The sequence below is a fragment of the Postia placenta genome (assembly GCF_002117355.1).
Source record: "Postia placenta MAD-698-R-SB12 unplaced genomic scaffold POSPLAscaffold_24, whole genome shotgun sequence".
Taxonomy (NCBI): Eukaryota; Fungi; Basidiomycota; class Agaricomycetes; order Polyporales; family Adustoporiaceae; genus Rhodonia; species Rhodonia placenta.
In genome coordinates, this window is record NW_020169855.1 from 120,505 (window position 1) to 146,322 (window position 25,818).

General features: G+C 53.0%; 5 protein-coding genes across 5 annotated transcripts; 3 read left to right on the forward strand and 2 right to left on the reverse strand.

Moving 5' to 3' along the window:
- Positions 1–193: 193 nt before the first annotated feature.
- POSPLADRAFT_1042002 (hypothetical protein) lies at positions 194–1,365 on the forward strand. Its single transcript, XM_024478013.1, has 5 exons — positions 194–348; positions 408–524; positions 588–774; positions 828–982; positions 1,059–1,365. The coding sequence occupies exons 1-5, from the start codon at positions 309–311 to the stop codon at positions 1,175–1,177; spliced, it is 618 nt and encodes a 205-aa protein (XP_024333047.1). The 5' UTR covers positions 194–308; the 3' UTR covers positions 1,178–1,365.
- Positions 1,366–1,953: 588 nt separating this feature from the next.
- On the reverse strand, positions 1,954–4,020 carry POSPLADRAFT_1186751 (hypothetical protein; the record flags this gene model as incomplete). Its single annotated transcript, XM_024489241.1, has 10 exons — positions 1,954–2,352; positions 2,406–2,531; positions 2,587–2,777; positions 2,830–2,989; positions 3,041–3,094; positions 3,147–3,387; positions 3,449–3,502; positions 3,559–3,610; positions 3,662–3,874; positions 3,926–4,020. The coding sequence occupies 10 exons, from the start codon at positions 4,018–4,020 to the stop codon at positions 2,255–2,257; spliced, it is 1,284 nt and encodes a 427-aa protein (XP_024333048.1). The 3' UTR covers positions 1,954–2,254.
- Positions 4,021–10,548: 6,528 nt separating this feature from the next.
- Positions 10,549–11,481, forward strand: POSPLADRAFT_1160393 (hypothetical protein; the record flags this gene model as incomplete). Its single annotated transcript, XM_024487541.1, has 2 exons — positions 10,549–10,669; positions 10,727–11,481. 2 exons carry the CDS (start codon positions 10,549–10,551, stop codon positions 11,479–11,481), a joined length of 876 nt encoding a protein of 291 aa, XP_024333049.1.
- A 394-nt stretch (positions 11,482–11,875) lies between these two features.
- Positions 11,876–21,789, reverse strand: POSPLADRAFT_1050777 (glycosyltransferase family 4 protein; the record flags this gene model as incomplete). The annotated part of the gene is made up of 14 exons (XM_024480064.1): positions 11,876–12,498; positions 12,547–12,692; positions 12,736–12,850; positions 13,346–13,462; positions 13,518–13,577; positions 16,130–16,580; positions 17,011–18,439; positions 18,575–19,138; positions 19,169–19,347; positions 19,848–19,957; positions 19,995–20,160; positions 20,636–21,317; positions 21,684–21,739; positions 21,775–21,789. 14 exons carry the CDS (start codon positions 21,787–21,789, stop codon positions 11,876–11,878), a joined length of 4,713 nt encoding a protein of 1,570 aa, XP_024333050.1.
- Positions 21,790–23,889: 2,100 nt separating this feature from the next.
- Positions 23,890–25,814, forward strand: POSPLADRAFT_1050779 (hypothetical protein; the record flags this gene model as incomplete). The annotated part of the gene is made up of 8 exons (XM_024480065.1): positions 23,890–23,964; positions 24,061–24,458; positions 24,821–24,855; positions 24,929–25,065; positions 25,230–25,264; positions 25,312–25,431; positions 25,566–25,671; positions 25,731–25,814. 8 exons carry the CDS (start codon positions 23,890–23,892, stop codon positions 25,812–25,814), a joined length of 990 nt encoding a protein of 329 aa, XP_024333051.1.
- Between the last annotated feature and the right edge of the window lie 4 nt (positions 25,815–25,818).

A 25,818-nucleotide genomic window follows, 5' to 3' on the forward strand; every position in this document is an offset into this window, starting at 1 on the left:
AGGCTTGCGAGCTACTGCGACAAAATCGTACTGGCTCGGACGGTCCTAGCGGTGTGCAATCTGATATGTAGGCGCCACTGCCCCGCGCACGGCCTCGAGGCCACCTGACTCCATTCCTGTTCTCTGCTCGATACAGCCTCGTTATAGTACAGCGGCTTGTGGTTTTCTGCAGGCATTATATCCGCTTATACATACTTGTGGAACTGTCGACCTTCATACCCTCGCTTATCCGCAGACTCTCATCTAAGTCGCGGACTCAGCGCCCTATACCTTGGACGCCTGTGACTACTGCTAGAGCTGCAGCCGCCATGACAGACAGCGTTGGAAAATGGGCAGTGGGGAACTCATGTATGTCACGAACAGGTTTTCCGGGGCTGGTACTGAATGATCATGGTGCATCAAAACAGACGGACCCGTACTTACACAGACGGATCTGTACATGTTAGACGGCGTTGACCTCGAGCTGCATCCTATCCTCTCCGCTACAGACGGTGGATTTCAACTCATCTTCAACATTGTGACTGGTGAGTTCCGATCAGCTGTCCGTCTGGTGTGATGTAGGGTTTCAATCATCTCGCCCCGCACAGGTTCGACGACAGGCTATAGCGCGGACGCACGCGATCGAGACATCCCCTTCACCGCGAAAGACGAGCCAGCGACACTGCCGCGTGTCGATCAGCTCATCATAGTCACAGATTTGAGCCCGTGGTGTACTATCGTGAAGAACCCACAAGGTGTTACACTGAGCGATGTCTGCACAACGCTCTGGCGAGAGTGAGTATCTGCGAGCAGCGCACAATACAGAGCGCGCTTACCCCCCACGACAGCTACACGGACAACGCTGTCACTGACAAGGAGCTTGAGGTGCTCCCTCCGCGCGTCCAGGATCAGATCAAGCGGTTTGCATCCGGTACAGCAAGTTCCGGGTGGTCCGCCTACTACTCCCCAGCGCCCACTGCTGTGCCCCGTCTAAAGCGCGCAGGTGTGTCCATCATGTTCTTCCTCCTCTCTGTTGCCGGTGCACCATCTCTACACGCTGCTGATACTTGGTTCCATAGATTGGCTCCGCGAGAGGCAGTACTTCGAGAAGCTCCATAAGCGAGACTCATACGTGAAACAGCGATTGGGCTATTCTGCGCCGAACATCTTCGTTCTTTCCCTCAGCCAGTACTACTGATGGCTCCCAGACTATCGCGGGCCTGCTGACTGCCTGTCTGTACTTTATTCCCTGATCTTTGTTCGTCTTCTGGTGTCTATCAACCGTGCTATCCGCCTCACTTCCACTGTTTTGACGTATCCACTTAACGCTACTCGTCCTCCGCTGATTACCGCCAATGTTGTATTTTTGCTGCGCATCAGATCATCTTCCCTGCTGCGCTGGTGCCTGGGTTTTCCCTCCGCTCTCCATCCGGTGGTTCTGATCGAGTCCCTTAATAAACACGAGCTGCCGGGCTCTAACTATGCCGCGGCAGTGTAGCCGTCGCGCGCGACGCGACGCGACGGACGGACAGGGAGCTCTCGTAATTTTGCTAGCCGCCAACATGCGGTGCCAGCAACATACTTCTGATCACCCATTCGCGGGATGCCCATGTGGTGGCGTGGATTGTCCGTGTCACCGTCCGGACACATGGCTGATCTGAGACTGCCTCGAGGCTTGGGGTGATCTACACAGCGCATTGGAAGAAGTAAACGCCCGGGCCGGGATGTGGGGTTTCGCCGCTAGTGGTGTTTGCTGAATTTTCGATAATGGCAAGATGTCGCCAATGAGAGCAGCTGCATTTTCAGCCCTCCTTCACGCTTGCGCACACATACTGTGACATCGCCAGATTGTACACCGATCTCTTCCTTTTGAATAACCAGAGTGATGGGACCTCGTCTCGATGCATTACCAGTAGCGACAGATTACATCATGATATGAGACGCAGATAGTCTAGGAGACTGAATAGAGAAGTGAGATCATGGAATCGTGAAAATGGCATTACGGTGATGGTCGTACAACAACACTGATTATCTGACCCATACCAGTACAAAAGATGCCTCGATTACAAGGCATACAACATCATGCTGCGGTTACAAGGGGGGAGAGGGGTTCTAAGGAGACATCAGTGTTGGAACAAGTAATGCCGACAGGCTACCGAAACACAGAACATAGCGTGGTAAGACAGCGTGAACGATAGATGAACAGTGTAGAAGCAAGGGCGCCAGGGCAATCCGGCGATGATACACTTCTGAACTGTATACGGTGGTTTGAAGATCAACGAGACACGCTCGCTGATATAGTGGATTCCCTGAAGGGCTCAGCGGGGCGTACGCGCGCCTGGCCCTTGCGGTCACGGTAGAAGAGAATGTCACCTATACGGGCGCAGGATCAGCACCGGCTTTACCAAATTCAGGAGATGACGCACCCTCATCTTCGACAAATTGGCAATTGTTGTACGTGTCCCAGAGCGCCTTGAACACGGGCTTATCAGAATACCGATAGTGGTCGCCAATGAACTCCTTGAGATATTTCGTTGCCTCAGGCCCGTGGTCTGCCGCACATCGTCAGCCTGACAGGCGCACCGCATTTCAAAGCAAGACACTCACAGAAGGGCATCATAGGGAAAAAGTGATGAATGACGTGGAAGTGGGCGACATCGTGCAGGAAGAAGCGCCCTTGCCAGCCGAGGAAATTACGATCTACAGTCGCCGCAGCGCCCCGCTGGAAGTTCCACTGTCCGTTGCGGTAGTGAGGGAGTTCGACGTCCGTGTGGTGAAGGTAAGTGATCATGATGAACCTAGTCGCCTGATTAACCTCATCATATAAACGTCACGACAGATATAATTTACCAGTGAGTGACCGACAGCCATGGGATGCCATAGTACTTCATGATCTCACTCGCGCCCCAGGTGCGACTGGCCTCGAGCACAATGTAGACCATAGTAGCGATGCCGATATTCGACATGATGACGGCATTGCGCTGCCTCTTCGTGAAAAGAATAGAATTGGCTGTGAACGAGATTAGGACGTGGGTCATGCCTCGACACGGCGCTTACGTACGATCGAAGTGATTGGTCCATTTCGGGTAGTTCTTCTGCCCTGAGACGTTGAATACTAACAGCCTGCTGTGAATCTAACCATTGTTAATACGAAGAAGCAAACTTACGAAGATATGCCGGGAAGGCCAAAACCTGTTGTCGGATAAGCGCAAACAACGTGTAGATTGGTGTATCGCCGAGGTAATCCTCATAGTCGATTGCACCCTCACTCTCCTTAGGGATGCCCAGGTCGGCGCGTGTCTTGGGCACATATACCTCGTCGCGCTCCATGGACGCATGATTGCTGTGATGACGATGATGAGAGATCTGCCAGCTGAAGTAGGGTGTCCACAGGAACGTGTGCGTAATCTATTCAATGTAGATATCAGCCACCGACGTGAACCCCGCTTGACTTCGACGTGCTACTCACAAATCCAATGATATCGCAAATACGCTTGTTGGACGAGAATGCGCCGTGACCGCACTAAGACTGATATAAGCGAAGGGGTCAAGTAAGGTTGCGTACTGTCAAGTACCCACCTCGTGCCCGATCACCCAGATCCCTGTGAAGATCAGACCCTGGAACCACCAACTTAGGTTGCTGTGAGTCGCAGCGCCTGACTACACTAGTAAGATCACATACTAAACAAGCCAGGCGCCCCAGCGTGCGGCTTCCGCTCCTACCGGCGTCAACGTTCGCACGGCAGTCTCACTCTTGAACGAAGGATCGATGTAGAGCGCGAGCTTCCATACAATGGCTGCCATTAGGATGTCACGCAAGAGGTAGAGCATCCCCTTCCACGTCTGGCGCGCGTGGAGATGTGCAGGGATAGCAGCGCGAATCTCACTCAGAGTCCTGTGCCAGCGCATGAGAGCTGTTCATGAAGTTGTGAGAATCTTGACGTACCATGGCATAGGTGTGAATTCAGGGAGCTGGTCCTCTGAGTACGTGGACGCCGACTGAGTCCGTGCTGGGCCTGCAGAATCAGCCGTGGTAGCCATTGCGGGTGGTGGATAGCAAGAAGCGCGGAGTGGACTTCTCAAGAGGGGGCGGAAGAGAACTCTCCGATTAAAGATCGTTTTATCGTGCCGCCCACGGTCCAACAGCTTGTCTGGGACAGTGACACCCCCCGGGTTCTGGTGCGACAAGCGCGCCTGACTTCGAATGATCTATCACACGGAGCTGCTAGGAGCCCAGCGCGCATCAATCAGAAGGCAATTGGCCACGAGAAGATGGCATTGAGTTCTGCGACATCGAGGCTCCGCGTCTCCTGTGAAAATGGTCGATCGGCAAATGGTGGGAGATCATCTTGCAACTCAATTCGGCAATCGAGTTACACATCTTCGGATCGCAAGGGTTGGCTACGCAATCTGCATCCCAAGCTCTGCAGGTAGGCATGACACGGCCCTGCTTGACTTGAACAACTTAGGGTGATAACGTGTGTAATTGGCAGCTAAGCATAAGCGGAAGAGAACAAGGGTGGGAAAACGTACCATTCTGATACGAGAGGTTGAAGGGTGTCACTGGGACCGAGTAATCTCGTGCTGATGACATTACAACACGCTTGTGAGAACGACTGGAGAGCAGGATAAGTTGTTCCAAACGGACATGCGGTTCTTGTAGCTGGAATGCCGATCTCCGGGGGAAAATAGTTCTAGGAAGCTCATAGTGTTTGCGTCGTGGCGAGGCTTCCGTAAGAACAGATGTGTTAGCTTGTAGATGATTGTTGGATTATCACTGCATGAGGACGAACGCGCCACGTGGCGCCTTTCTGACGCATCATGGAGGTCCGACAAGACGGAAGTGCAAGAAATCTTGTCGCCGTTATGGATCAGAATCCCGGAACGGAATCGAAATTTACACACGGCTTGTATGGGCGTCTCTGATCGTGGAGATCTTGTTTCCCGATAAGCCGGACGGGTCGCTTGCTTCGTGCGATGCAACAGCTCGAGCTGTTCGTGATAGCGAGAAGTATATGTTACACGTCACCAAAGTTAGACGGGACCATACCCACAACGCATACTTTACGAAAACCGAAATCTCTCCACAGTGGAGCGCGGATTGATGCATTGTCCGCAGCAGCCTCAGGCTTCATCTAAGTTGTGATCGAGATCCGACGTGAGGCACTGCATGTTGAAGGGAGCATGCTGGACAGTGAGCAGTTGTACACTGCACAAGCTTTCCCCCTAAGCCCGTTCCAGGCCACCAGATTAACATCTGTGTGATATGAGATGGTCTGCCTATAAATAAGTATGGTCGTGGTGGAACAAGTGGCAACGGACCAGATTTGCTTCGACATTGGGATTATAATCGGGCTTCGGATGTGTGATGATTCTGAAGGTCGTCCTCAAACTATCAATCATCCTGAGAGCATTGTGTGTGTATAAGACACTCTAGAATTGCCCATGGGAAGTGGCATTGTGTCTGGTGTCTGAAGGATACTGATGGACGACGCATTGCTGAAATGGTAGAAAGACACTAGAGGTAGTATCGCAGTGATGCAAGCACGTGAAGAGCTAACCAGTTCGTCAGCGGGAAGAGCGCGTGCTCCGATGCTTAAGCCTGTCAGATAATATTGCTCGTGCGTGCAAACGAAAGATGCGGGCTAAATCTGATGTTACGCAAGCAGCCGCATCATGATTCAGATTGACGCTGTCATTTGGTTTAAAACATCCGGAGTTTTTGTTCACATGCAGCCGCGAGAAGGGTGCCACTGGCGGCCGCGAATGCACAAACATTGTCGGGGCGTCCGCATATAAATTGATGTGTGTATCAATCGGCAATGAAAATGGTGGGTGCGCAGTTCATTGATGGTCTGGCCGTTCCGCGAGATACGGGAACATAGTCAGCCTTGAGTTGGCGCCGCCCGTTCTAATCATCGATTCGTCCCCACGTTTGCTAATCATGAGCATGCATGGGAGAACAACAGAGATCGACGTCTTGCAATAGAAAGGGGCGATAAAGTCGGATGACGGACTCGCAGTAACTGCACCAAAAAGCAAAATGTGCGAGAACTAAGTCAACAAATGCTGGGACAAACCGACAGATCCGTTACACAGCGGATCAGAGCACGGGTTCCACTCGACGCCCCTGAACGGGGACAGTCGTTTGACAGTAAGAACGCTTGCTATAGACGTGTTGGTGCATGTATGACATACCGTCGAAGGACAGTTTAAGGTCCTTGGTCTCATGAGGCTACACCTGCGACACTTGAATGCCTTCTGGGGCAGTACGTCAATATTGAAATGGATTGGGCTAGGCATGCCTAGGCTCGTATAGGCACGGATGACCTGTGAAGTCAAGAGGGTCAATTAATTGAGTCAAACAAAACATCAGCGCAACGACTCTTTCTCGCTTGCTTATCATCCCAGATTACATGGGAAGTCGCTATCTGGTAAAGTGCATCAGTCTCTTCGAATATCAATTACGTATGAGAAGACGTACAAAGTTCACAACGGATCTGCCAGTCACCAGAACCCACGAGCATGCCCCTGCTTCAACATCTATTTCAAAATAGCTATATGCATTCGATTTGACGCAAGGAGACAACATCGTCGATTCCGGTGATGATCGAATGTATATAGCCGGCCTTAGACAGTTGTGGGACACAGGGCTGGTATGACCTCCCACGCAAAGTATCCGCGAGCGTGGAACCCTCTGTCTAGACACCAGTGACTTATGAGCAGGTTGTCTTCCAAGTTATGGCGGAGCTTCCCGCAGCAGCAGCCAATTAGTCGCCAGCAAGCCCTAGATGGGGACGTAGCAGCTGTTGAGTTGTTACACTGCCCCGCAAGTGAAGTGTCGAACAACGCGAACAATGCGCACCTGACAGCCCCAGGTGGGCATAAAGCGTAGCTTCACGCTATACCGCGAGGATGTCGGATCATGATCACAGCGTTGACGTGGTATGCTCGGCAGCATGTTGGGGCTCAGACCAGCCGAGAGGTCAGAAATTAATATTGCGGGTTACGACATGAATTGATAGGATTGGACTTCTGATGGCCTTCGTCGTCACTGCGGCGGCGAAACCGCCGATTACGCATCCCGTCGATAGCGCCTGTGAGGAGCGTCATACTACGCACTAGAGCTTATGTCCAGGCACACACGGGCCCCCTGGGCTGCCAGCCCTGTCTTTAAATACACCAAGGGGAGGAGCCAAGCAGGAGGAATGCGGCACCAAACGCTCATGCCAAATTGATCAACGTCGCCAAGATCACTTACGGGGAATTACGACACATGAGCCCCGTGCCTGATATTGCATGCTCTCGTCATACGACAATGTTGGGATCTTCCGAACTTTTGCCACGTTCCTGCCTAAATATCTGGCTCAACGAAGTGGCCATTGACGGAGATGTCATGGGTACTCGAGGAGGAGGAGCTTGAACCGCTGGATTAAGGCAAGTCTGCGTTACTGCTATACCATAGACCGCGTGATGAACGGGACAATCACTAGTCTTCGTTGTTGACGCTATAAAAAGAGATATCAATATCGAGCTTGTTCAACAACGTATTCCACCGTTGCCGAGGGTTCTCGCAGACGCTTGAATCAGGTGTCCAGGTCTGGATCAGTATGCTGGGTCAATTACGCACTAGGCTCCTTGTTACGCCCTCGTCCGGCCTCCCCATCCTACCAGCCCAAGGAAAGAAAAGCCCATTGGGCATCCACCCTGCACAGCCCCAACACCGTATGTGCATGCATGTAATATTCGGCACAGGACAACGCGCTCAACCGGAATTAGCAAAACTAAAGCACGCACTATATGCGGTCCGCTACGTCAGCAATCTTTTAATCTTCACTGGCATCTGAGAAGTAGACAACAGTTTATATCGCGCCACAGGAGGATAAAAAAGCTGTGTCGTTGGTGCCAGGCCGAGTGGTAGCTGTTGAGCACAGATACGAAGTCGGTGGCTGTGCATGATACTCGGTAGGCGCTGTCAAGATATGGGCGCTTAACTTGCTTATTGTCAAACGCCTCCAAGCCTCATGCAGGAATGGGTGTCAAAAGGTAATCTCTAGAGCACGTTGTTTATCTACCAAAGTTGATGACATGTGTTCGATGTCCCCTGCAGGCTTTTAGCATAGACAAGCGATCAACAGTCGGCGTGATTTACGTTGAGCCGATGTTACATTGACGGGCCCGAATTGTACTACCTCCTCCACGATGGTGGGTAAGATGTCCACGTTGGCATCTACTAATGATACATATAGGTGCCAGGTACACCCGGGTGCATTACACACAGTCGAACACAATAACAAGTGTCGATTGCCGAACGATCGAGATCCCCGAGGCCAGCGTCGGTGTTCCTAGTCGGTCGGTCAGAGGTCAAATTCACCACACCCCGATGTTCTCAAGCCGAGAATCTCGGTCTTCCGGAGAGATGCTGCTTTGATGAAGCCCGATGCCGCCATTGGGATCCCCGAGCGTTCGCCGGTGCAGAGTTTAACTTCGTACAAGCTGTGCAGATCCATTGATTGAAGACCGTCGAGGAGGAATGATTGCCTCCGTGATATTCTAGGCTATGTATGGGGACCACGAGTGTGCCCGGTGGACTTGGATGCGAAGAGCTCCCGGGTTCCTCCACATCAACGTCGTCGCTTTTATATGGAGTTTGCAACCATGCTTACGCTTGGACCGCCGTCTGCATGGACCTCAGTAAGTGGCATCGAAAGTATTCTGTATATTAAGTTACTCATTCAAGTAAGTAGCTAACCTTCTCGACACGAGCTTGTAGGATGACGTCACTCCCACTCGTCGTGCAGAAAGTCACAGAGTGCCTACCACAAATGAACGGGCGTAATATTATGATTCATATCTCAGTCTTTAAGCACTAACAAAAAGTTGATGAAGGCGGGTAATTGGACACTGGTTCCTTCGCTCCCGACCCGATATGGAAGGAGGGTTTCCTTTTTTGTACAGTTGCGTAGTGATGCTTCTGTTTCGTCCCCTGTCATGACGTTGCTTGCGCTCTTATGCATATATAAGGGACACTCGCAAGCCATAGGCAATCAATTTCTTCCTCTCTACGTTCATCTGCTCAGGCCTCTGCTAGAGCTTGAGACGAAGCGAATATCCTCCCATATTCCCGATATTATATCTCAATATTTCCGGGTCTATTAACCCTCTGTATTCCTGGGTTGGGCTCTACCCATATGGGCCTCCATTCCCGACTACACCCCTGACTGTTCGCAACTACCGCCCTCGACGAACACGTGCGGTAACGCGGTCGTCGCATCATGGTGCGTTCAGCCGTTTCCGGGTCTCAAGATGGAGATTGCGTCTACAAACACTGGAGTACAGAAGCCGACCTATCGCGTCAGTCTCGAAGATCCAGAAGGGAGGGCAGTTGCTGCAGCCGGCCATGCAATGTCCATGAGGCAGCAGCCGGGTGGAGACCCCGAGACCGCCGCTCTCTACGCGGCTTGCTGGCTACCAGTATTCCAGATAGTGGTCGTACACCGGCGACTGCCATCTCCTTGAGGTCTTCCAATGTCATGCGATTTCTCCCCATGTTTTGTGCTGGCCGGTCTGCTCGTGCCCGCCCATCGACTGGCTGCGTGGGCCATGCTCGCACTGCATGCCAACCCGGGGTCCGCGAGGCGGAATGCTCAGCGCCTCCGTCAGCGACTTGTCAGATCCTGCTGCACACGCCATTCTCGCTCTTCAGTCCTCCGGAGCTACTCAGGATCTGCTGCGGCGTGTTGGCTTTGCGGTTGGCTGTTTTTGTACCGCTCTCTCCCTCTAGACACGCCGTAGCTGCCAGGCCTTTCGCTGCTGTTCTTGTGTGATCTAATCAGCATTCGTATCGCGTTCAATTCGAGTCAGACTCACACATAGCCTCAGGTCGGGAGGATCTAGCGTCGCGCACAGCTACCCTGCCTAGGTGTGACACATCCTGACCACCTTCTCTGCGTGCGCCTGAGCTCTGCGTACAGGTCTGCGACGGCAGCTCTTATGGCAGGAATGCAGTATAGCCCTGTCGTTCCTCCCGCACCCGGGTCCCAAGGTGTAGCTTCTCCAGGACGCCCTCCCGTCATCCCAATGTCTCCCCAACAACAAGGTGGGGCTCCACCATGGGTGCAGCCCGGTCAATACCTTTCGCCCTTCGTCGGCCCAATGGGCGGGCCGCCGGGGTCCTACTTCATCCCGCCAGTTGCGCTCCCGCCACAGGGTGGTGGCTCACCCATGGCTCCCGTAGGCAATGGCGGCATGCCTGCAGACTGGACTGGCTTTCCCACGGGCGGCGTCGTCGTCGGCTCACCCTATGCCCATCCCTCACACGTTTCCCCTCAATCTTCTCATCCCCAGACACCTTACACGGCACCCGGCACGGCGTACAATGCATTTCAACAACCACTACCGCAGGGCTACCCACCTGGTGCTATGCCACATATGTGGCCGCAAATGATGCAGTCGCAAATGATGCAGCCGCAAATGATGCAGATGTTCACGCCATACGCAATGCCCGGCGCGGTGCCTGGAGGTTGGCCTACCACTCCGTATGTTCAGACGGGGCTCCCTCCGCAAGGGATGCCACAGCAGCCACCCCAACAAGCTCCACCACCGGCGGCGGCACCTCCGCCAAGGATTGTCCGACCACATGATGCGATCGAGGTGGATAAGGTCGATCGGTTTGCTGAGGGCCCACATTGTACGTGATTGCGCACTCCCCGCAGGCACTTCTGCTAATAGTTGCATCGCTGCGCAGACGGTCCGGTCCTTGACCCCATGCTAGTCAAAAAAGTGAAGGCCCGTGTAGAGGTCAATCCGCTGCTCATGCCTCCCCCGGACGCAGAGGACCGTGATTACATCAAATGGAATATGCTCTTCTCGACAGCGCAATGTGTACGCTCGTCCGATCCACCACATCGCTCGTGGTCGAACGGCAGAAGTGCACCAGCGACCTGGCCGCGCGTGACTTCACTGCGGCTCATGTCACGGTCGATCCCTTGGCCAATCGAAGTGCCTGCGTCGGACCCGCTCCTCGGTGTGACCTGTGGGGATGTGATCGAGGCCGTCCACGCGTACATGAACGGGCGTGTCTCGCAGCGACAGTTTGACCTCGCTCCGGAGTCGCAGAAGCGCATACTCTCCGAGGCATTCTACCACAACCGCTCTACTGCCCACGGCGTCCCGGGCGGGCGCCTCCCGCAGACGCTCCTGCGCTTCGACTGGCTGGGCCAGGACACGATGTTCGGCGGAATTGTCGCGAACGAGGGGTTCGTCAAGGAGCTGTGCCGTGGCGCGCTCCCGTGCATATTCGAGCTCAAGTGCCTGCGGCGATACCCGATGAGCGAGCGAGAGATCCAGGAGCAGGAGGCACGCGAGGCCGAGGCTGAGGCGGGGACTCGCACGAGGCGGAGGACGCGATCGCGGGTTACGTCGAGGGCAACATCGCGGGCAACGTCCCGGCCACCGTCTTCGCGGGCGACTACCGTCGAGTCTGGATCGAGCGAAGAATGACTATTTGTAGGTGGCGAAGATACGTCATGACCGCTATGCCCGTCACGATTTACGTTTGTTTCTGTATCATGCCCTCGATTGTATCCTACGTTATTTGCAGGTGTTTTTCGTCGATTGTGTATTTGAGTTGTTGTGATGTTGCTCGCCATCCGTCTTCCCACATTTTGTCTCTTGCACCCATTGCTTTGTTCCACATTTCATATGTTCTTTCTCGGATTGGTCGCCGTCTTGTTGTTGTATATCATACACTGCCAAAAGTAAAATGTAGCTGGCTGTATCATACACCATTTCATCGCAGAGTCGACGTGATATGGATTATGTGTATGCCTGACAGCAATAAGGTACCTTAGATTTGGCATAACATGAAAGAATAATATACAGGAATATGATTGCATCAAGAGATAAGTCTGACGAGGAAGGCAGCAAGCACCGCAAGTATCGCCCAAAAGACCATAAGCGCCGACGACGCCATGACAGGCCCCATCGCTACACCCTCCTGTAGCGCGCCTTCGAGGCCCTGTGCCATCGCCTCCATGCCAAAGTGCTCCTGCGCCCTTCGACGAGCCCGCTCCCCAAGCGCCTCGCGCTCCCCATCCGAGAGCGCCATGATCTCGCGGAGAGCGTCTGCCCACTTTTCTGCATCTGGCGGGCGCAGCCAGCCCGTGCGCTCGTCCGGTGGCGCGTCGACGACGCTCTCTGTCGGCCCGCCGGAGTTGCACGCGAGGACGGGGAGGCCGCAGACCATCGCCTCGACCGGGCCGATGCCGAAATGCTCATTCGTGGGAGTATAGAGCAGCGCGAGCGTGGAGGACGCAGAGAGGAGTGCGGAGCGCTGTGCGGTGGTGAAGTTGAGGAGGAAGAGGACGTCGGGATCTGTCGGAGTGAGGTCGAAGGGCGGGATGGTGACGTGTGAGGTGGACGGTGTGAGGATGTTGAAGGTGAGTGTGTGTGCCTTTGCTCCGTCGATGAGCCCGACGAGCGTCATCATGTTATCCTCTAGCCTCGGGTCGTATCCACCTGGAAGCATGTCAGGCATCATAATGGTGACGCATGCGTGGGACTCACCCGCTATGACCAAACGCATGTTTCCTGGAGAGCCTGTCGCCAAGTTCTTGCGAAGGCGGGCAAACGCGTTTACGGCTAGCGCAGCGTTTTTCTTCCCTTCAAATCGGTTCAAGGACAGAAGTGTTGGGCGGTCCCTGTCCTGGGTTCTGGTCAATGCAGCGCGGGGGGCGGGGATGAAATCTGACGTACGACGTGACCTGCAGAACGTCGGGATCCTGCCCATCGACCTCCTTGGTTTCGTATGCTGCCAGATTAATCCCAGGATACACGACCTTCGGCGTCGACGAGATCGACGGGAAGTGGGCTTTGAAGATGCGTGCAGTGAACTTCGAGTTGGCGAGAATAATATCAGCCTGTCCTACGCGACCCTACTAAAAATCACTACGCGGAGAGAGTCAACATGTCCACTCACTTGTGGTGACCTCCTCCAGCCAGTCCATAGGAAGACGATAGATACTCTTCAGCACACCTCCTCGTCTCGTCACTCTCCTTTCGACGAACGCTCCGTCGGCGAGAAGCTTGTCCGGGAAGTGGCAGTAGAACACGACCCGTGTGTGTCCGAATACGCGCAGCAATGGCACACACGTCGACAGCTGGTCCACAAAGTATACGTCGTACGTAGGTGCCCGTGGTCGCAGCAGGTGGCTTGTCAGGTGCAGCTGGCGGGCATGCGAGAACAAGATGTGGAACTTTCCCTTGTACGAACGTGGGAATGGGGGTACGATGTTGTGTACGCGCAGGGTGCCTGTCGACTCGCGCACTTAGCAGACGGCAACGCGTCAAGTTGACCACAACATACCATCCCGCGTTTCGTCGAAACAGTGTTCCGGATCGTGATGCGAAGTGTAAATATCAACTTCGTGACCTAGCTGTTGTAGTCCAAGGGCGGCATCGACGACTAGGCGTTCAGCTCCGCCTGAGGCACCGGATTGTGAGCACGTCGCCATGGACTTATGTCATTGCTGCCGTACCGATGCCCAGGTCTGGATGAATGAATGCGATACGCAGCTTCCCGGATGCCATAGCCAAGACTTGTAATTCAATAAGTAAAGCTGGGTCGTATGCAAAGAGCGAAATATTATGGGGCTGTCAGCGTGCGATGTGTTGAGCGAAAGCGTCATTCGTCGGACGTCCGCCAGCAGGTCGCAACCCTTAAGGTATGGTTAGGGTTTGCATCTAAATGACAACATTCAATTCTAACGTCGGCGAGCTCTGGTTCGTCGTCAGGCTCAAGTCTCAGCGTAGTACAGGCTCCTTCCCGCCGCTGTGGGAGTTATAGGGGACTTCATCCGAATAGCGTACTCAATGTTTTATCTTGTGTATCCGAGAATAGAAGTCTTGCCACAGATCATGTGCCATCTCATCACGTGCATATCATGTGATATCCCATTTGAACCTTAATCCCCTATAACTCCCTACAGCGGCTGGCACAAAACATCTACAAACAGCGGAGGACCGGCGACGCACATCCCATATGAGGCAGGATTGATTCCCGGATATGATAAATGTCATCAAAACATTTTGATTGCATCAATTGAGATCATTGCAATCCCCCCTAAGTAAGCATAACAGCAATGCGCAGAAAGCCCATTGCTCGCAACACTTTCCATCTTGGAAGCCATATCTTCAATGTGACAGTCGAAAACCTGGGTCGCAAATGCATTGAGAGCGCTGAAGTGCCAGCCAGGCCGAGGATGAGTTCTTCAACGAAGGGGTGTTCACTGTTGCATGACGCCTTCATCAGTCAGATTGAGCTCGACAGGGATGTGATCCTTTGTGTGAAAGCCAGATGTAGAAAATTCATTAGCGGTGTGAAAGCTATAGTTATTGGTCACAAAACTGCACCAAGGACGACGAGACACGACGCGCCTTAGGACGCGAGAAGCGCTACTGTACACGGGACCGAGATAATTATGTAATGATGGCCATTATCCTGCCTTCCTAATCGAGATGACATGCGCCGCTCCTCCGCTGTTTGTAGATGTTTTGTGCCAGCCGCTGTAGGGAGTTATGGGGGTTTAAGGTTGGGATTCGGAGTTTGATTTAGCCTCGGATGTAGCCGGATTGTGGCGCAAGTGTGGCAGATGGGCTTGCAGGACTTAGCTTGCGTCAAATTTGTCGGATTGAGCCCCTATAACTCCCACAGCGGCGGGAAGGAGCCTGAGCGTAGTACCGCTATCTCGCTTAATCCGGAAGCTAGGGAAGTGTATTATATATTATGATTCAGACAGCCTGTTACTTCCCATTCGAATACTGCGCCCACTGAATCAGAGGCCAAGCAGTGTTATCTGAATGATAACTACAGGCGGGACACGCTGTGCGTAGTGGTAGGGGCGATGGAGCGGTCGTGCATCACACCTTGTATAGATTTGATACGCTCGCGCTATACGGTTGTCACATTGTCTGGCACCCAGATGTTCCATGCCCGCCCTCCCCTTCCCACCGCAAAAAAGTGCTGCGGAATCGAGACAGATGGGTGTAAAACTAATCGTCGTAATGCATTGAACAGACACAGTATGCCCCAAGCCCTACATTCCAATTGAGGGTAAATCATGATCATGCGCTGTACGGGTTAAGGATCTAAAAGATCTACTATCAGTGCAAGCTGTTACCTCGGCAAGCTGGAGGGACTGACTGTAGCGCAAGAAGTATCTGGCCCTCACCCACAGAATGCTCGGCGGCCTGCTCGTTCCACTCGCGTACGTTCTCCTGAAGCCATTGAAATTCATCCTGTGTGAGTTCATCGTCCCCGTGTACTTTCCTCACATACTTGGAGCCCGGAGACATGCAGTTTCGCACCAACTCGCGTATTACAGGAACGAGCTCTTGGTTGATATCACCATCGTCGTCCCAACAGAACAGGATCGTCGTTAGGTCTTGGAAATACGACTTGCGTTGTATGCCAAAGTCTAACGCGCTAAGCAAGGTCGACAACACACCATCCAAACCCTTATTTATCACGACTTCAATCAATCGAAAGAAGTCGCAGAAGAGACAGAACAACCGACACTCGGCCACGTTGTTGAAGCCCTCAGAGTAGAGGGTGATTCGGTATCGGAGATGCTGCAAGAGTGGGAAGCGGTCGCAGTATTGTGTGAGGCTTGCGTGGTGGACGTACGGGTAACATGATTCAACGGCAAGCCGTCGCAGCTGAGGAGCGGTAATGCCTTCGAGTACATGACGGATGGAGTAGTTAGCAGGCATGCATTCGACCTCGAGCTCCATCAACACGGGGAACAACAGTACCGCGCCGGTAGAGCCCTGCCAGGTAGTCGCCCACCCGACGAGCTTGAGTCGACGTAGCCGTCCTGCCAGAGGCACCATAAATCCGCTGGGAAAAGGAGGGCGACATCCCATGTTTCTTCGTGGCATGTGAAGCCCTCAAGCGCAGGACACGACTCTGCCACCCTCTGCATGTAGTCGTATGATAGCCACTCGTCTGCGTATAGTGTGAGAGTGCGAAGACGAGGGGCATGGAAAGTATAATGGAAGAGATTCAACCCGGAGAGACGTAGCTGCTCCATCTGGTCGGCCTTTGCGAGGGACAGGGGACGGAAGATCTCGTCCACGGCTGCGAACGAACATTTACGAGGTCCGGTCCACATAACGTCGGCTGTTCTCCACCTTCGTACATGGTCGGTGAGCAGATGAATCGCTTTTGAAATATACGACATGTTGTGAGGCCCTGCCGAGTGTGCGAGGGCGACTCTTGGCTTCCAATAGACCCCTGGCTCGTCATGCGAAGGAGCCTGGTTCAAGACCCAATCGACGTATACTTCGAGGGGCCGTGCTTGCGAACGCTGCAGCATCTGTCGGATGACTTCGATCGGAGGCGGAGTGAGATACGAGATATAGATAGTCGTCCACATGACCGCGACATTGTGAGCAGTGGCTCGCCATGTACGCGAAACTGACGCGACAGCTAGAGAGAATCGCATTCGTGTGCGGGGATCGGATGATTCCACCGCTTCCTCGAATATGAGTTGCAACATGTCGAAGGGTATGCGGTCAGCGGCAGGTACGAGCCCATTATTCTTGAATCAAAAATAGGTAGGCATGTCTGATGCCATCGCTGAAGGACTACTTACCTCAGAAGCCATGTCTCAGAGATTCGGTCGCTTGTTGACTGCAGTGTAGGTTGGGAGTCGATTGTGACAGTATGTCTATCAAGAGCTCCACGCGAACATATATTTTCACAGAGGCGATGACAATCGCCGCGACAATGGAAACGATAGCGACGAACAAGGTTACAGCGTGATCTGAGCGGCAGTCTGCCAGTCTACACAGCTCGTGACGCTATTGTGACAGCATTTCAAAAGAACAGGCAGCATGCACCACCGCTTAGTGGAAGCAAAACCTAATGTAACAACTCCTCTGAATTCGTCATTGCTCAGTATGATTTACCTGAACATGGTCATTGGTTACATATATCTCTAGAAATAGACAATTTAGTAGTGCACGTACCAGTTCCATAGCACAATACTGGTCTGGAAAGTGGTCCTTGTTGATATCCCAGTCCGGCTTTGTCGGCGCCCACGTGAACTTGGATACATTCTGCGTGAAGTCGACGAGGTCGGACTGACTAATCGGCATAGGGCTGTGCACTGCGAGCGTCTCCAGGCGCATGACACCCTCACCCGAAACTGAGATCTCAGCCTGGTTTCTGTTGCGCACAAGTCGATGCAACGATTCCACCATGATCTCGGACGTGTAATGGACCGTCAACGCCTTCAGCATTGGGAACTGCCAACCGTCCTTTTTGGGAGTTGACAAGGTATCCAACAACACGTCCGGACTGTAGCTCCCAATGGTGCTAGTCACAATACGAATAGAGTGGAAGAAGCCAAACACCGCCCATAATGCGCCTGCATCCGGTATGCAGTCATGTGAATGGGGAGAAACCTCGAGTACCAGTGAGTGCAGACGCGGGAGTCGATTCGAATGGTTCCAGAAGCCGAGGAACGTGAAAGAGAGGTCATCGTCGTGCTCAGCATCGCGGATGATGACCTGACGTAGACACGGCGCCAGAATTGTCTCCAGGATGTCGCCAAGGATGTAGTACGAGGCATCATAGAATTCGATCACTTCAAGCGTAGGCAGGCTCGCCTGAACTGCAGTGTCACTCGGCGGATTCCAATCCGCGAAGTCGAGTCCACCAAGGGTTAGGCGTCTAAGTGCACGGAGAGGCTGAAAGATCTGCATAAGCTGCAGGCCCTCATATCGCAGCCAAGGCTCGCTCTTCTCTTCCCATGTCACTTCGGCGACTGATGGAAACCGCTTGATAGCCCTTGCCAAGTCCTCGTCAGAAGGCAATGACTCTAAGTGCAGAGAGATGAGGTGGGGTGCCTCGAATCGACGAAGGTCAACTGCATCATCGTCATCTTCAGTGGAAGGGAAGATGTCCGTGCAATACAGACGGAACTTCTTCAGGACAGGTGCTGTCCCAATCAAAAGCGACGAGAGGTTCGTCTCGGGATCATCGTGGTCTGTACATATATCGAGGCTCCGCCACCGCACAATATGCCCAGTAAGCAGGCTCATGACGCCGTGGATGTAGTCCACGCCGAGTTCCGGAGGGTATTGCAACTCTGGTCGTCGCAAATGCGGAAGTCCTGGATGGACCCAATCGATATCGATGTCGAGCGTCAATGCGCGAGACCGTTCGAGCATGGCCGACAGGAACGTAATAGGTGGCCTGTAAGGGAGAGAGACGTGGATGGTGGTCCAGAGCAATGGCGTACTCAAGACGAGCTGGCGCCAGGTGCGAGATACAGATGCAGCATGCAGGACAAAGCGCACGCGCGTGAGGATGTCTATTTCCTCAAACCCGATTTCAATAATCAGGGAGAATATCTCTATGGGTAGTTTATCCAAAGGTGTGAGGTCGCTCAGTCTATGTAAGCCCTTGATTCAGAAAGACGAGGCAGGTAGAATGAATACTATACACGTACACCACTACTATTGCTTGTGATTTCGACATGGATAGGCAGTATTCCTTGCAAATGCAGTCGTCGCGATGTGAATATACGGGACTGTCGTTATGCCAGTACTAGTACGCCTGCAACTGGACGAGACAAAGATGTGAGGCCCCGCGGGCGGCAACGCTCGCGATCCTGATTCGGGGTTAGGGTCTTCTGCGATTAGTGAGGCGGCGGCCACTGAGTAATCACAATCGTCTAAGAACTCAATCTCCTCTAGGAGACTTTGCATACGAAGCCATCTAGCAACAAATTCTTGTGCATTCCCAACGCCCGAAGTGGAGGAGAGCGTATCAGTGAAGAGTTCCACCCCTTGAAACTGCAGCCCGCTGAGCCCGTTGGAGGTAAGTGAACGAACACCTTCGTTGATTATTGACTGATCACTCCACCCTGCTGGAATACTATGTGATGTCGGCCGACATTGAAGCATATGCATCGTTTCGAAGATGTATGACCGTGAGCCTTGCACATCCGGGATCCGTGACGGGACCCGTTTGTGCACTAACACTTTGTTGATGGTGTGCATGCCATCAGAGATAAGGCGCACAATCTTCACGACGTAGACGTCCAGCAGCTGTGTATGCGAAAGCTGCACGAGTCCGATGGGCAGTGTACTGGGTACAGAGATTCAGATGGTAGTTCACAGGGCAGGAATGTCACGCGCGGCCGCTCGCCATGGGAGGAAGATTGACATGACGGCCAGAAGGAATTGGACTCGGGCAAATCGATCCAGCGATTTTTGTCCCTCGTCAAAGACAGCGTCAAAGACGGCATTGAGCACCTCAATCGGGGCGCGTTCGATGGATGGGAAGGTGCGGTCGATCTGCGATACATCGTTCAGCCAGTTCCGTAATAACACGTAAAGTTCAACCTCTGACCTCATTCTTTCTCTAGGTTGATGAACACGGCTGAATGAGCGCTGCGATATAACCAGCGATAGAGCGCGTATGCGTACCATACGTCAACCACATATGTCCAACCGACGATAGCCTTCGAGCTTCTCGTGGGAGTGACCCGAGAGAATTGCTATGTCGCCAGAACCACACATACAGACGTCTGCAAGCGAGGATGTATCGACTGAGGGACAGTCATCCGTGGTACCCGAACGATGTGAGCGCTCAGCTGAGCATGTATTCCCCCCTCACTGGCGCATTCTCTATGCCAACGGTACACACCTACTTCCATTTTCGTCATTTGCCAGTACTCACTCGCACACTATGCTGCATGCCAAATTTGTCACGCAACGCGTCAGGGTACCACAAGAGATATATGCGTCCAAGGACAAAACATTCGCACCCCGAGTCATCTCCGTCTTTGGCTTACATGGCGCCGCTGGCATATCGCTAGCGGCCATCCTGCGAGGCTAGACGGAGGGGCTCGAGGGGCTCGCGCTTCCGGCGCTCCCAGACGACATGACGAGCACGAAGGTATCCCTGCACATTCTGGTGCGCATCGCACAGCTAAATTTACGATGTGGATGCATCTGATGGCTGACGCTGGGCAACGCCAGTGGCCGGGATACGAGCCTTTCACGAAGCAGATCACGGTCCGAGCGGGCAGGCGGACGGTTAGTGTTGACAGGCTGGTCGAGCTGGTCGCGAAGGTGCTCGGAGAGCTCTGCCAGGTGCGTCAGAGACTGTCGCCATTTCGAGCGGGTTATCCGGCCACACTGACGAGACTGCTTACAGAAGCGCGCACTGGTTCCGACGAGCGATCCAGTGTGGCGTCTTGGCCCAGGGTTCATCACTGTCGACGACCTAACGCTAGTAGGTATTCTCCACGTCTCGCGGTCGAGTATTCAGCCGTTAGTGGACGTGCTGGTAAGACGGCCGAACATTGATGCTCAATGTGTTTGATTGCGCCCGCTATGTTCTTAGCTCTTTGCCCCTCATTTGCGGAGTCTTAGCCAAGGACCAGCTGACCGAATACATCGCCGCTAGCGCTACTTGAATGTAGCTATTCACAAGATGATGGCACATACATAGCCGGACCTATATACTTGTACGCCAGGTACGAAAGAACTGCGGGCGTTATATGCATAACATCATTCACCAAAGGTCTAGATATTCGTCAGCAAGTCCCAGGATGAAAGAATTGACGATTCCACGTACCAGCTCTATAGCGTGGTACTCATCAATGGAGTGGCACTCTTCCCAATCCAGGCCCTCTCGTGTCTGAACAAAGTTCGACAAGCTTTTCCGAAGCTCATCTACATCAGACTGATCCAAAGATGTGTTGCTGTGCACTCGAATTTCCTCTAGCTGAATGACACCTTTGTCTGGATCTGTATTCTTCGCCTGCATGCGGTTTGCAACCAGGCGAAGTAATGCACTTCCAGACACATCGGACGTGTGGCTGATCGTCAAAGCTTTGAGCTTCGGGAAATACCATTCACCGTCGTGTGGACTTGCCAAATCCTCGAGCATGTTGTCCGGATTGAAAGGCTCGCCGGGATCGGTGGGAAATGGTGACTCTTCCAGTGATGCAGTGGTCGCCACAACCTTTATGGAAAGGAAAATTCCAGACTGAAAGGTCTTCCACAAGGTTCTACAATTTGGAAAAGCAGAAACATATTTGTTTCCCTTCACAACCAGGGAGCGCAAACATGGATAATGGTCCCGCTGCTGCTGTAGATCTCGAAAAAGCGGTGTGTCTTCGGACCAGCGATCAATCATGACGAGTCGATGTAATTTGGGTGCCGAGATTGACGCGAACAGCCGCATGATGCCCGTTGCATAACTCCCACCGCTGGTCACTTCGAGTATTTCTAGTGCCGGGAGAATAACGGGGGAGCTGTAAGACAGTGAGTCTGTGTTTGTGATTGACGTTATTTGTAGGGACAGATGGCGTAATCCACGAAGAAGGCTGAAAGACTTGAGACCCGTGAGTCCGACTGAGAGACTCCTGCGCCAGTGAGGGGACCATGTAAAATTCGCAAGTAATGGAAATTGTTTAACAGCCTTGCACATGTTTTGTTCATTGGTTGACGGTTCCAAGCACAGAGTCTGAAGATTGGGAGCTCGAAGCATGCTGAAGTCGATACCATCGTAGGGAATGCCATTGTGAATAAAACGCATTGTGTAAGTTTCCGGGATCATGAGACACAAACTCAGGGTGTCCAGAGCAGGTGCTGACACAGTGAGAAGCTGCTGGACGCACTGATCGAAAGGGGGGAAGCTGGGTAGGACACCGAATATGCACAATGTGTTCCATCGCTGTGAGTGCTGAACAAGTGGCTGGATTGACGCACAGAGTGCAAAGACATGGTCTATGCCGTAACGGCGTTCGTTATCAAATCGATCAATATTGATATTGACGCAGATGTCGAGGGGTAGTGACTGCGAGCGATGAAGAAGCGTAGAAATGACCTCGGGGGCCGGAATGAACTCGAGTGACATGTGACAGGATGTCCAAAGCTTCGGACAATGTTCTGTGGCCAATTTGCGCCACATACGAGACACAGAGGCTATGCAGAGCGCGAAGCGCACACGCTCTAGGCTTTTGTGTTCTGACTCTAAGCCTGTCTCCAGAATCAGCAAGAAAACTTCTACAGAGAGCTTTCTCCATGGGTTCTGCTTGCGACGAGGGTCGGCGGCAGAGTGGAATATAAGCAAATAACAAGTTGGACGTCAGCGTGTTAGACAAGTTGATAAGCTGTGGAAGACGTACGGGTCCTTGAACAGACATGTTGTATATCGTAATTGTTGTCTTTCACAGTTGAGAGGACGGGGTCACTTATAGAAGGAGAACGCTGCAAGTTGGGATTTAAATATGTGCACGGGTGCGACGGCCCGGATCAACTTAATGTGGCGTTTTATCGTCCTTCCTTCGCTTTGGCTACTATATAAGCGCCACATGAATGTTAGAAGTGACCAAAGCACTGTATTAGGGTGGTACTAACGCGTCAGTGGCGTATGTACTGGTATGGTATGCTTTACCAGCCCATTACCGAAGTAAAGGGTTCAATCACTGATGGGAAGTACACATAACGGGATCTCAAGCAACGTATCCTGGCTTCCCCCTGAGGCCACTCAATTTTGTGATTGTGGAGGAGCTGTTGCGCTTCAGGAATGACCGTCAAACAAAGCGGCGATTTGTCCAGCTATCACGTACGTGGCTGCGGCGCCAACTTATCACCCAATCGCTAAGGTGTTGAGATATACCGGCGACGGATGGCTAACGCGGGAAGGACGTATAGCGACGGTGGCGTGGTCTGCAGCGCTGCCAGATATTTCTGTACGCTACGCAGATCAATGACAGAAGGTGGCGGTCGTACTTCCTAATATGGTATACGCGTAGCGCGCCTCAGTCTCGCAGAGTTCAGGCCTGGGGTCTATTTATAAGCCTAGGCCATATGCGAAGTTGAGACTACTATTGCAATATTCACTGTCAGGTGGTGTAACTAAGAACTCCACTTAAAATGAACTCCACATCAAACCCGCCATATTCCGCCAGGTGGCAATGACCATTCTGCCTGCAGTTAGCAGAAGTAAACCTTTGTGAGTTTTACTCACAACATTAGGTTACAACGGAAATATGATTGCGGCGCCACGCAGGAGTGCGACTGCGAATTTTAATTAAAGTTCCATTGTAGCGTGAGAACTCGATCATTGATGGCGCCACACCTTGACTGCCAGCTTGAATGGTCCAAGCGCAAGCTACCCGAGGCAGTCGGCCTCAGCCCGCTGTTATTGTTCCTTCCTCTTGTTCCACAACAAGAAGGTCAGCGCATGCACTAAATTCCACACCATGCAGAACACCCATTACAGTGTTACATTGCATGCATCAGTATTACCGTAACCTTTTCACCAGTAGGGCTGAGTATAACTTACTATGGCGTCAACGCCCTGCAATCTCGCGGGAGCAAACAGGCACAGGCGCACTGTCTGCATTGGTAACGCCGCAGAATCACTCGCTGGAAACTCCGCCACATCCAAGGGACACAAAGAGCACACGCTGCACACAAACCGTGCGGCGCCACGCAGAATTTGATCCCAGCTTGTTCACATAACAGGCAAATTTAGGCATGAGGTTGGACCCACGGAACCCTACCGCAGCGTTCCGCTTTCCAGCAGCTGCTGGGCAACCCGTACTTGCCTATTCCAGGTAACCGTTCCTTCCCCTTTCAGCGGAACGTTTTGTCCTCTCATGTCACGCCTCAGTGGCAGAGCACAGCAATGGCGTATGAGGAATCGCAACAACCCGACGTTACAGAGGCCCCAGCTTTGACTGTCCGCTGCCCTCCTCGCTCAGATGCTCAGGCGACCTTCACCACATTCGACGGTGCCGCCACAGATGCGCGAACATAAAATGCACGCAGGGCCTGCTAGGTTGCAGCATCGACTGTCTCTCTCAGTTCCTCATCATGTCCAACACCATCGTCCCTCATCCCCAGCTGACCATCCCCGCTCAACCTGGGCTCCAGCATCAACGATACCAAGTACAGAAGAAGGGTAGAGCATTGAGGCCCTTTACCGATCAAGCAAGTAGCTCGAGGTACTTACAATGAACAGAAACTGACGGTCGTGTCTTTCAGTTGATTACCTGGAAGATCGAGGGATACAACGGGGGACAGGACCCTGGCGAAGAATCACAACAGCCGCTCTGGACCGTCATGGTACTGTCATCGCTCCCGCCTTCCCCCCCTCTCAGAGAGCAAGGCGATGCCCTCACCATTCTTGAGACGCGAGAGCCGTCGGACGCACAGATCAACGACCTCTCTAGAAGTTTGGATCACGATATGCTCGACCCGCCGAGCGACAGGGGCCCGGAGCGCGGTGTGGTTCCCTCTAGCGGGCGTCCCACCACATCGCATCGCAAGCGTACAAGCCGTCGCAGAGACGCTCCGTCAGCCCAACTGAATACTCAGGGATCTAGCTCGTCCGCATCCCCCGATCCGGTTATGCAGGAGCTACGTCGCTCTGTTCGGACAACGTATGCCACGCGTCGTTCGCATGCACTTCGCCACGGTGATATGGATAAAAAGGACCGCTCGGACGGCAGGTCACAGCAGCGGCTCACACGTCCTACACCCTCCCCGTTTGAACATCTCGTCCGCACCACCGCGACCGAGAATGTTGTCCAGGAACGGCCTTAGCATCCTCATGCACATCACGTCGTGACCACTGTTGCAGCGAGCGCTATCAGGACACGCTGTGCTCATTCAAGGTTTTTGACCGTCCGCAACGCTACCGACGGCTGTAATTGTTAGGATGATGACGCTCTCGGTGGAAGATACTCTTATTCGACTGGGATATGCTCATTCTTCTTGTCTTCTTTCTATGAACAGTATATAGGCTTTTCCATGCAGATATCCAGAACCGATTCCATAGTATGTGTTGTTAGTATGCGCGTTGGTCCGTATAAATGAAACATGAACGCGCTATTATACACAATGCACAAAGGGAAGTCAGAAACAATCGAGAGCAGGCAACGACATGCGGTACAAGCAAGCGGACACATTATCAGGACGACAGGGCAGGCTTCAGGCGAGGTGAACGCGGTGGCGAATCGCTCTCGGCAATCTGCATCGCATGCAATGGTGAGGATGGGAATTTAGGAGGGCACAACGGGATTGTGAGGATCAGCTCAAAGACATGTTGTGCAATGGATCGGGCACCTCGAGAAGTAGCCATGGGCTGCAGAGAATGGTCGGCGTCCTTCACCCCATGTATGCGTGGCTCCTGCGAAACGCCCTCTGTCCAGCCGACCTCTGGCCCGGGAACGGATGACGTTGGACAGTTAGTAGTGCCCCGACCATCCCATATGCATCCCACGTCGTTGCCAGGGATAATATACGCCAGACGCCCTGTCTCGACATGCCGGATCTCAATGAACCTCGTGTCGAAGACTCGGAGAACGTAGGGCGGATGCCACGCGACAGGCTCCCTCCCATTCAACTGGGCCCGTTGATCTGCTGGGATCACCATGATTGTCCACGTGCAACCCAAACTCTACAGGAGGCAGTCCGACCGATTCGCGTGTTCAAAGCACAGTCGATACTTATGGTAGTAGACCACATGATCGTGTATGGTACTGAAGTGCGGATCGCGCAGTATCGTTGCCCTTCGGGTTTCCAGCGGATCTAGTGGCCGACTCAGACATGGCTGAGGGTAGAATGTCGTGCAGCTGTAGCCGCGTCGGTTTTGTGAGTTGTGGCTGATCGGCCGAACTGAGTCCAGCACAGTGCTGCTTGGTGTTGCTCAGACTTCAGAGGGAAACCCGGAGCCTGTGCAGGTTGAAGCGTCCTGCTCACATGTAACCAAAATGATACCATATATTTTTCCTTAGTGTG